Source organism: Fusarium oxysporum, chromosome 1 (genome assembly GCF_000149955.1).
Source record: "Fusarium oxysporum f. sp. lycopersici 4287 chromosome 1, whole genome shotgun sequence".
NCBI classification, from domain to species: domain Eukaryota; kingdom Fungi; phylum Ascomycota; class Sordariomycetes; order Hypocreales; family Nectriaceae; genus Fusarium; species Fusarium oxysporum.
The window spans coordinates 6,355,176-6,366,607 of NC_030986.1; the positions used below are offsets into that span (position 1 = coordinate 6,355,176).

Consider the following 11,432-nt stretch of genomic DNA (forward strand, 5'->3'; position numbering starts at 1 on the left):
GTTTCGTAGGCATACCGCTTTCTAGCTAACTAAAATGTAGTACCGGAGCCATAAGATCATTGGACTTCCTAGGAGTAGGCCACGCGACCTGTGATGCCTCCGACGTCCAACATTCGATTGATAATGGTGAATTTAATCATCGGTAGCATTTGGTACATTCCTCTTACCCTTGTTGCTGTTCTCTAGCAGGAGACGGCTTGAAAGAGGTTTTGCGGCTAATACTGGCCAGAGGCCGCTGCTGATTTCACGAGTTTTTGATAGCATAGGAGGAAATTTTGCTTACCAATAGGGTTTTAATCGATCAAAAGGCTCAGAAATATGACCTCTTTGCGGTAGAAGTGCTTGCGAGGTGAGAAGACAGAAAAATTGAGAGATTGCAGTACATGTGATGTGCTAGGAGGGAGATACAGCAGGTGAATTTGATGCTGGTAGCATAGATACATGACGTCCACAGCCTCATGGCTTCCGTGGCCGTCTAGAACTATCAATCTTCTCTCGCAAGGGTCAGATGGTGGGGTCCTGGGAATGAAGATCTTTTGAAGCCGCTCTACTGCAGTTCGGTCCGGAGTCCGGCCATTTTTGGTCGCTGTGAATTGCCAATATTTGAAGTAACTTAAATCATGTGGAAACTATTGTTGCTGAACGGATTTCCCTTTGAATATAACCAAGGGTGTTAGTGCTCGGCCAGTAGCCGACACGCATTCGATAAAGGACGTCCAGGCCCTTGAACGAGGCGTTTTCTTGTGAACAGAGCGTCTCTTCGAACTTCCAACAACCAAGCCACTTTCTACTAAACCTTCTATGATGCCTGCTTCATCCATGTTGTACCTGTTCTCTGGCTTACTAGGCCTGGATCACGGGACGTAGAAACTTTTAAAGCAAGGTCGAATTACCTGAGTTCAGGCGCCATTGACACATGCAGAGTCACTGTGATAGCACCTCTGTGTCCGAATAGCAGGGTTTCTTCTCAAAGAAGCCTGCATCCAATGTTTTCCAGTGGCTCGTGATCCCCTTTGACGGCAGGCACACACTGCCCGAACCGTCTGATCTGCGAGTGCGTGGGAGGAAGGCCTAGAGCGTTCTGGATTAGAACCCATTTGAGTGATAATTCTTGGAACCATCAAGCGTCGAAGTAGACGAAATGGTTGATGATGTGGGGAATTGCGGATGGCTATATGAAGGGGTGACCAACATCTATGTGCAGGGCTTATCGCTTTCAGATTCAAATAGTGTGGATAATTGGGCTTCAAATACCAGTCCTCAGTGTCATCTTGGAGCTGTCACGAAGTGAGTATAAAAGTAAACTTTCCCACAGAGTGGTTTGGGAATAAGTATCAGCCTCTTTACCCGAAGACTAGGGCTTTAAAAAACTTGCCTGATCCCATTAGGTACAGAAAATATAATCGCGTACTCTGAGGCACGTGGAAAATTAACTAAGGGTCATCTGCTCTAGAGTGCATAACCTACACTGCGGATATAGGACACGTTAGCAAAGTCTCGACATCAGTTACAACAATTCCTTCATCGTCGCAGAGGCCAGGGCGCCAACAGTTACGGTGTAAATGCTTCTGGAATTGCTCACGTCTCGTTGCAGTGTGCGGGTCGGACAATTGTAATTATTGTCAGGATAGACATCAAATATATCGATAGATTGGATAATAATCGTATGGTTTGGTATGAGATGTTTCATAACTGGTTCATTCTCCAATGTGGCCATATTGCGTTTGTTACATAGGACCGTGTTTTCCTAACTCTGAAACAGGAACACTCGTGATCCTCCTAAATGACATATTAATAATACCTTTCAATACTTTACTGTAACATTTGGAATATGTAGCAATTTGAGCTTTGAAATCCTTGTTCCAGCGGCCTGAACAGTCGATGCCTCAGTCCGAAAAATGAAGCCCAATTACGACACACACACACAAGGAGTCACATTTTTGGCCGACAATTCGTAGTTGGCCGCTGAAAAAGAAAATTCCCCAGAGACAGCTTGAATTGGCTGTTGCCAGACCCCAAAGTCCTTACAAGCTATCTTGCCAAGACCGTGGTAGTCGACATCCCTTGATACCAAGTCATGCAATTTTAGACTAACATTTGAATATGCAGGAAAAGTTAGGATCGTTAAGAGGGTACCGAGGGATGCTTGTTAAAGTGACGATGTGTATGAAATGGATTAGAGGGCAAACGCAGCAAAAAGCAGTGGTGGAAAGGACTCAATGCACATACGCCCAACATCGGGACTGCCCACGAAAGCACCCTAATCTTACCGTCGTCATCACTGCACGAATGCAGTGGAGTCGTTATCCACAGTTCATCGGAAGAAAGAGAGGGTGGTTCGGCGCATCCAATCATTTCCGAAGCCAAAAATGGCCACTCCAGCCAGAACCGAAAAACTGCTCCCTGTCGCATAAGCCGCGCCAGTCTCTGCAACAGGCGCTGGTTCCATGGTGACATCTGCCTGTCCCTTCCGGGTGAACAGTATCTCTTGCAGGTCTGACTACTCCGGCTAGACAAGGGACACCCTCGAATAAAGCCGTTGTCTTCAACATCAGCCAAAACGCATCTTGATCGTCACGTGCGAATCATATGTTGCCTTCCTCGTTGGTGTGGGGTCTGGTGCTTGTCATCCTGATTTCCAGGTGATTTCCAACCACGGTGGTAAGATTGACATGTCTCAACTACTCTGTGCTTCCTGACATATGTGCGTGGCCTCTGAGGAAAGGGTGGTATTGCACTAGAATTGACTCGGTTAGCGGTGGATGACAAAGACATGATTCAGCAGACACAGTGAGATAGACCGGTGGTCGCCATGCGGCAGGGAGCCATAGAGCCATGTGCTTAATATGAATTTTGGAACTAGTCCAGGACAGTGCGGGTTGACTCGCCGTGGTAATGGCGATGGCGGGCTACCAGAAGGTTCCGGTGCACACTGCACTGGTAATGTCAAAAACGGGCTTCGTGAAATCCTTGCTCGCTATCTGCGATCATATACCACGTCCCCATCTCGCCATCTTGTTAGTCCACCAGTACTATCAATCCTTGAATACAGATTGCCTGTCATTCCCTGAACATTCGTTCGGAAGACATCTCCCCCTTCACTTGGCCTGGTGTCTTCCCCATCATTGTCTTTCATATGCTTTGCCATTACATGTAATACTTGCCAACCCCATTGCTCGGTAGGAAACAGGTTCATGCTCTTGCCAAAACTACAACACTTTTTATACCAATCGCCTCACGGATAAAAATTCACGGAGACTCCTGGCAAGTCTTGGGCACGCAAGAAGGAAACATAAAACGAATCAACGAGAAGCAGATTCCCAGGTCTCTTTTTGGTTTACACATAACGGTGCTATCTGTACACAGTTCTGCTACTCTGTGCTGGTGACGATACCGAGCTCTCTCGCGCAACCTGCCAGCGTCTGCAGCAGCATTCTCGAAACTTCTCACATACATTACTAGACACACCACTCAACTTAGATCAAAACCATTACCTCTCACAATGGGGATTCGTAACCCTGCGACTCGAACTTTGCATTGTGAGTGGAGTCTTGCAGCAAGGTTTGTACTCTATCACATCGAAATCCAGCGACAAAAAATATTATACTTACCACGCACCACAGAGTTTTCGTCGCCCGTCAGACTTGCAGCGACACTACCGAACTCACACAAATGAGAGGCCTTACACTTGCGCAACACCCGGCTGTGGCAAGAGATTTATTCAGCGCAGTGCCTTGACTGTCCACATCCGTACACATACCGGCGAGAAGCCATACCAGTGCCAACATGTCGGATGCGGGAACCGTTTCTCTGACGTGAGTTGGGATCCATTCTCATTCTGGCATAGGATCATTCAAGTTACATTGAATATAGTCTTCATCTCTTGCCCGCCACCGGCACATCCACACTGACAGGTCGCCATACAAATGCAGCCACGATGGATGTTTGCAAAGGTGAGTTGACATCTGTGTTCAAGGCGGTTTCTGATTCTGACAAAATATAACAGCTTCCGCCGCAAGACTACGATGGCTAAACACCAGCGACGATCCCACCAAGGCGGCCCTGAATCCAACGAGATTCTTGTTGATTGTACCTCAGAATCAGATATCGGCGATTCTCCTCTCACTCCTAGTCAAATGGACTGGCCGATCCAGGAGGTCATCACTCCTTCCACATTGGCTCATGGCTATCCGATGCACCTTGCCTCCTCGTTTGTCAATGTTTATCACCCTGTAAACTAATACGGGCATAAGCCAACAAGTGAACCGCCGGGCAGAGTATGCGCGCTGAAGCCGAAGAATATAACAGCCAGGACGCCAATATGCAAATGGCTCATCAACCTGCTGGCATACGCCGGCAGCCATACCATGTCATAGACCAGAAGCACTCTGCAGTCGCCACATTGAACACCATTGTTCCTGAATCATACCACATTCCACGACAAAAAGTTGAGCGACCGACCCTTGAGGTGCCTTACAACATCGGAAACATGACCCCCATATGCAGTAGCCCAGCTAGCTTCTCTGCTGTCTCTGAACATAGCTCCGTAATCCAGGACGGCAATTACAGTCACCCAATTCCCACTACTCCCGCCTGCAGTTTGCAGGACACCTCCTCAGTTAAGTCGCAAAGCAATGCGAACTCTTGTAGTCAGCAGTTGCAGCAAGCAAAGGGATTACAACCTGAGAATGGATGGTGTTTTCGGTACCAGCCTCTTGTCACGGGAGTTACCATTGGACAGATCCCCGCCTTCACCTCTGGAGTTTGCGACATGTACTCTGGCCCAAAGGTCGGATTCAACGACCCTACCATGCAGCTACCAAGCTCTCGAGTTGAGACATACTGAGATCGCAAACACTAGTCAGTGATTATACTCGCTGATAATGTGCATACAATAATCTGCTCTGGCCTTTCAAACAACATGTCACCTGCACAGCTAATGACCACCATATGCGTATTACATGGGCAGCACGTATCTTCTAATGTACTTTAATTCTGGGGCGAATCACCACTTGGGATCTACACATCCTTGGGGCCTTTATTTTGGCAGTTATCATTCAATATTATATGCCTTTGCCGGCAATATATTCTTTTGATAGTGTGGCTAAACTATCCTGATTCGGAGCCATTGAGTTCTAGTCGATCGTTCGACTGTGCTGTCATGCGGTCTCAAAGCAAAGTCGCGTGTCCACCCTAGCCTCTTGCTCATTGATATCTCGCTTTCGCTGCCTTGCCGCATCCGCCACTTCTAACTCAAACAGCGGAGGTGGAAGGTGACCTCTGTTTGGCCCCTGAACGTCTCAGTTGGCTCGCATATCAATAACACGAGCATAATTTCGCGCTCCTGGGTTCTGGTACATTACCATATCAGCTTTCATTTCCGGACGCGCCTCCTTCATGTTGGCTCTGAATGTGAAAGCTGTGCTCTGGCAAAGTGCCTGCGCAGGGAACTCGATGTCCGTTCTTGCTGGCTGGCATTTGTGAGGGAACTACGTGAAACCCCCCGCTTAACGAATGTCTCACTTTATTGTGTAAATAGTATCAGTAAGAGTTATCCTTAGGAGTTCTCTTTTCATCCTTATAAACAATCGCTTTATCCAAGTCACACTCGACCTTGTTCGTGCTCTTGTACCGTCGCAGCATTGCCGCATCAAAGGACTGACCTTTGCATGCCATTGGGTGTAGATAGACGGGTCCAGCGAAAGCCGTTACATTTGTACGTCCACCAAAGATGGATAGCAGCTCGTTTTCGCAACACGACGCTTCATGTGCCCTTCCTAAACGCACCCGGTTCTAGAACGGTTCACGCTGTTGGTTTCGGTGGTTATTTTAACACAGATATATTGACATTTCTGCTTGATGTCCTGGAGCAGTTATTTGCAGGCGTCCCACGACATGACAACATAGATGATACTGTTCCAGAAGCCTTACAAAGGCAGCACAAAGGCGCTCATGTATGCGACCGGCGCAACAGACTGACCGTTGTGGACCAGAGAGTAGATGCGGTTCGCACTGGCCGGAATTCCAGGTTATCAAAATCGCTGCAAAATAGTGCACGGCGCATTTGGAGTACGACCAGGCGGCGTTTTTATACTCATAACTTCGATGCCGAGCAAAGGCTTCCGAATTGTGGCTTTGTGGCCGACTCGGTACGAGCTTGACGGCAGTCGTCGTCTACTGGTAGACGACACGGGTGTGGATGGACAGGCTGACATCGCCGCCTATTCTTCTTGTGGACTCAGCCCCGTTGTAAGTGGTGAATTCGGAGCTGGTAACCGATCTCAGGTTGTAGTCTGAGTCCAGCTCGTGAACGTGCTTGCGGATCTTGAAAATAGTGCGGGTCGTGCAAATGTAGATGACGCTGATTTCTGTTAACTCCCAATATCCATACATCTCCGTACGCCTATAAAAGTCACAGCAAGACAATGGTTAAATGGTGGACCCGCTTTTTGTTATGCCGCGGGATGAAATTTATGCAAACCAGCACCAGTATATTGTCAGAGGCTAGAGTCACTAAACAGGCCATGGAGACAAATACGTCACGACTTGTGCCTTCTAATTACTGATCAAACTTGAACCGCCTGCATATGTTTTGCCACCATGTAGCGAGTTATTGGTTTTAGTCTCTAGCCTGTTTGCCATGTTGATCTTAACATTGGCTTGGTTTGTTGTTCCAGAGGCGACTCGATCTTAACAAAGACTGATATTGTTGAGCTACTTTCGAGCCAACACACTCTTCCATAGTATCATAAAGACGGCTTTGGCCATTATCTGCAAACGTATAGATTGGCCCAGCTGCTCCAATCGTTTCCACTGAAGACTCATGTCGCCACGGTGTCCATGGAGACTCTCCATTGGCAAAGTCAATCCACACTCTCTGCGTCCGCTCTACAGTAGCGTTCCAAGAAGGTTGGTCCTCAAGCGGAATGTGTTCAGGCGCCACGTTGAAGAGAAATAAATCGTTTACGCCGTGGTGCGCGACACGGTACGAGTGGCTTTTGGGATACGTGTTAGTTGCGTCGTAACGATATAGCCACACTCGCGCGTCACCACCATGTTTGTCGAAAGTGGTTGCCGTGTACACGCTTGTAATGTCAAACAAAAGATTTCCTATAAGGCGCGACCAATGTTTAAGGTTGTTGGATGGCCTTTCGACGGCACTGCTGATATCATAGGACTGAAGAACATCCGGCTTATCAAACGGAAATGTTTCCGGAGTTGCAATAACTTGATTCGCCATGATGATTGACTTGAAGCTCTCTAAAATTTGCGCGTCCGACTTTGGCTTCATTGTCAATGGATCGTTGATGAAGAGATCCGCAAGTTCATCTTCAAAAGCAGCAAAACCGACCATGATTTCTGGAGGGCCATCGACATAAGAGTCCCCAGAGAGCAAGCTCCTAGAGACATGGGAGCCATCAATGAGTGGATGGCAAACGGTCCAACTTGTACTGTGAGTGAGCTCCCTGGAGTTGCATAGTAACAGCGACTGCAGGGCGTCATCAGAGGAGACACCCGGGGCGACAATTCCCGACAGCCGATCAAAGATCGCTTGATGCCTGTCGAGAGGCAAAGCCCCTAACCCGAAAAAAGTTCCACTTGCAAGAATCGCACGTTTAAATTTACGCTCTGGGAAGATGGACTGGTAATGACAGGACGAGGCCCCAGCGCTGGTGCCTTGTATAGTGATGTTGTCTGGGTCGCCGCCAAAGCCCGCAAGGTGTTCTGACAACCACTCCAGAGCTCTCCGTTGGTCGTGTAAGCCGTAGTTGCAGATATCCTCCCCAAACTTCCTGTTGTAATCAGCCAACTGTGTGGACGCTAAGAATCCCAACGGGCCGACCCTGTAGTTGATACCAACAACAATAATATCCTTGCCGAGCTTAATGCTGTGACGCACTAAGTCGGTGCCGTCAAACACTTCACGGCCAGATAGCTGAATTGCGTGACTTCCGCCAACGAAAGCCCCCCCGTGTATGAACACTAAGACGGGCACTTTGCGGTTTGGATCTTCGACGCATGACCTTGGTACGGTGAGGCTCAGGTTTAAGCATTCGAGCTCGCTGGTCTTTGGAGGTTCAATATCCGGATATTCGTCTGGTAAAGGACCCTCCCAATACTCAAAGTATGGCTGTTCTGGGTGGGGGCACGTTGGTCTAGAATCGATTTATGAGCTTCAGTTTTGACAGGATCGCGCAACATGAATCCTCGCCACAGAGCTGACGAGGGCTGGTGCTGGCTCACTCACCCTGGATTGGTAGCTGCGAACGGATGAGTAGGTAGGTCACTCAGCAAGGCGCTCTGGCGGAAACGACCAGGTATAGTAGCGTATGGCACACCGCGGAATTGCACAATATCATGTCCACGTGTCCAACCAATGAGCTGACCAAGACGCCGATGCTCGAAGTTTATCTTTGAAGGCTTCAGTCCAGTCATACTTATCGCAGAGGTCCTTGAACGATTAGAGAGCAGAATTTCGATTGAGGCTGGGTTGAACGGACAGTACCGTCCCAAATTGTGATAACTTCGAAGAGCTGAAACTAAGGTTCCTTTATCAGTCCTACCAGCACAAGGGTCCAACCACTCTCCCAAATTGTCGGGGCTTGCACGCCACTTTATTAGTGGAGTGACGCCCCACGCCTGTCGCGGCATTTCGCTAAACTAGGTATAAAACCGAACCTTGCCATTGGCACTCAACCACGGGTTCGGCTCCACTTAATAAATCCGCGGGAATATATGTTGAGATCCGAGGGAATGCTCCGAGTGGCGCAGCCAAATACAGAATCCTGGCTGAAGTACCATACTTGCTGTCGTGGAGTGCTGTAATTCTTGTTCACGGGGTGGGGGGTGGAAGTGGGGTAATGCACACAGTTCCAGGAACCCTCGTGCGCAGATAGAAATCTGTATATGTTCAATGAGCAGAATGTCACACTGATAGCGACCAAAGTCGATATTCGTCTCTGCTTGCTTCATCCTCCACTACTCAAATGCAAGGACTAACGAGTCATTATGAATTTCTGATGAGATTTCGAAGTGAAGCGATATACATTCCCTGCCCGGGTTAGTTCCTTTGCTGGTTTCATCATTCTTGACCCTGCCAAATACAACCACTATTGCATCCCTCGATATGGACCTTTGAGGGTCTCGCCAAGCCCACATTCATGCGACGATCATGTAGCGAATCTCCGACCAGAAACATTGAGCAAACTGGGAAAATGGGAGTTGATGACATGAAGCTGATTTAAGACCTGCAGGTAAAGTTCACTGGCCCGTTGCTGATAACGAATCCTATCATTCGCTCAATGGCCATCGTGGCAAAAAAATATATTTTGCTTATGCCGTAGTATGGTGGACACAGCTTCCTAACGCTAGTCTGGCCAAGGCTGCATTCGTTCCAACCACGTATGGAACATAATTGCCGCAAGGTGGCTGTATGTGGTTCCGGGCGCCACCCAGCACGGCTTGTGGCATGTGTCGGACCGACAACTCGGGTCTGAATGCGCCTGCTAGGCAAGCTCTGGATATTTTCCTGATTCGGATTAGCTTGAATTTAATCGGGGCAACGTCCATCTTTGTCCTGGATCATAACTATGCAATAGGTGAGTTGGGCCTTATCGGGAGCGAAGTTGGTGCATGTGTTCCCTGGTTCGCCATGGTCTCCAAAGGGCAGGATGATAACCAGCGACTTCCAGGGTGCTTGGAAGCCAGAGCTTTCATCCTTGGAGAACTTGACCTTGATCTCAGACTCCGTAGCCGAGTAAGCAATGGGGCAATAAGTTTGAATACCATCTGAGGTACTGATACCCCTGTCTAGCTTCTTTAGTCCTCAGTAGGTTTCTATACCTAGAAGAAATGCTTCAAGCAACCAATTAGCATAGTCCTTTTAGATGACATAAGCTAGGATACGCACCCCTAGCTACTTCATTCAGTTAGGCTGCATGAAAAGATACACGCCCGGTATTCAAACTTATTGCCCCCCACTGTAGGTTTTTGGTGTCTGTATGTAAAGCTTATGAATATGGGATAGACTAGCACCGACCAAGAGCCCTGCATTTAATCGATAGAAAATCTAAACCATGTCTAGCGATATGACGGCTGAACTTACTCCAGAATGTTGATCTAGGGTCTTGAAAGCATGCTACAGTATTCTGAACAGATTTGCCCATCCTCCACCATTGCGAGAACACATGCCTCTACGATGTAACATTCGCCGCAATTCCCCCAACTAGTGGCGCCGACTTCATCTCCTGCGAACCCTGTCATCTGCGCGGCTAGTGGAGCTGACGGAATATGCCGAAGGAACATGATAGGGCATCTCTAAGCTGAATGAGAGAGGACTGCTATGACTCAGGCAGCCGACCAGCGAGAATGATGTAGGCCAATAAGCTTTGGCCATCTCCAGGCCTTATGAATAACTTGCAGAGAGGTAACGACGGCTGTGGCGTTCTTTGTACAGTAAGTTGCGAACCTACCAGCTCCTAGGAAAATCACACTGTGCAGTAGCCTGAAGTTGCGCATGTGAATACGGAGGTGAGTTCCATTGCTATAATATGCAGGCCGCTGGTGCCAGAGTTGTGATTCATTCCTGTTACTGCTGCCTACCTACCAGATCCATCATGATTACACTCCTCTCTCCGCATTATGTGCTTCAAGAAGTCACCGAAGACGATATAGTTATCGCCTCACTTGCCTGGGGCTTCACAATTGGCTTCGGCTGGCTCACAACCTGGACTGCTATGAAGCAAACAAAGCATATTTACATGAGGCATCGCCTTAGCATATTCCGCAACGCTTATGTCTGGATGATATGGCTGGAGATTCTTGTCTGCTTCATCTTCAGTATTATCTGTTGGTTGCACTTGAAAGGCTATATACCCCCTAGGTTGGGCTCAACCCCCGTTTACGGATTTCGAAGTGCTAACCCCCCAATGTCTCTAGTTTTGCATTCTATTTTGCTATTCGTACGTCTGCCTTCTTGGAGCCCTCTTCCTAACCGATGCTAATCTTGGCAGTTACCACATGGGCCCTTCAAGTATGCTTTACTTATCCTCGCGAAAGTCGTTATCAATGCTAATCTGGCCAGGTCCAATTCCTCCTACAAATTATTATTAATCGTTGTTCTATCCTTCTTACGGATAAAAAACACGCCTACCGTCTCAAAGTCGGTGTTGCAGTTTTAATTACCGCTGTGAATATTTCGGTCTATAACATTTGGATTCCCGCCCGCCTACAAATTTCAGAGAGATATATCTGGATCAATGAGTGGTGGGACCGTGTTGAGAAGGCGATCTATCTGATTGTCGACGGAGCACTGAACTACTATTTCATCAGAATCGTTCAACGCAACTTAGTAATGCACGGCCTGACAAAGTACAGAAGTCTAGTAAAATTCAACATGTGTATCGTTGGATTCTCTCTTAGCATGGACGTTC

At 48.0% G+C, this 11,432-nt stretch overlaps 3 protein-coding genes across 3 annotated transcripts; 1 reads left to right on the plus strand and 2 right to left on the minus strand.

Annotated features, from left to right (window-relative positions):
- Positions 1-3,786: 3,786 nt before the first annotated feature.
- FOXG_15079 (uncharacterized protein) lies at positions 3,787-4,846 on the plus strand (the record flags this gene model as incomplete). Its single annotated transcript, XM_018395151.1, has 4 exons — positions 3,787-3,815; positions 3,933-3,953; positions 4,007-4,232; positions 4,277-4,846. The coding sequence occupies 4 exons, from the start codon at positions 3,787-3,789 to the stop codon at positions 4,844-4,846; spliced, it is 846 nt and encodes a 281-aa protein (XP_018255624.1).
- Positions 4,847-6,174: 1,328 nt separating this feature from the next.
- On the minus strand, positions 6,175-8,652 carry FOXG_15080 (uncharacterized protein; the record flags this gene model as incomplete). Its single annotated transcript, XM_018395152.1, has 4 exons — positions 6,175-6,403; positions 6,735-8,156; positions 8,249-8,261; positions 8,565-8,652. 4 exons carry the CDS (start codon positions 8,650-8,652, stop codon positions 6,175-6,177), a joined length of 1,752 nt encoding a protein of 583 aa, XP_018255625.1.
- Positions 8,653-9,550: 898 nt separating this feature from the next.
- FOXG_21975 (uncharacterized protein) lies at positions 9,551-9,789 on the minus strand (the record flags this gene model as incomplete). The annotated part of the gene is made up of 2 exons (XM_018402355.1): positions 9,551-9,739; positions 9,787-9,789. The coding sequence occupies 2 exons, from the start codon at positions 9,787-9,789 to the stop codon at positions 9,551-9,553; spliced, it is 192 nt and encodes a 63-aa protein (XP_018255626.1).
- Positions 9,790-11,432: the final 1,643 nt, after the last annotated feature.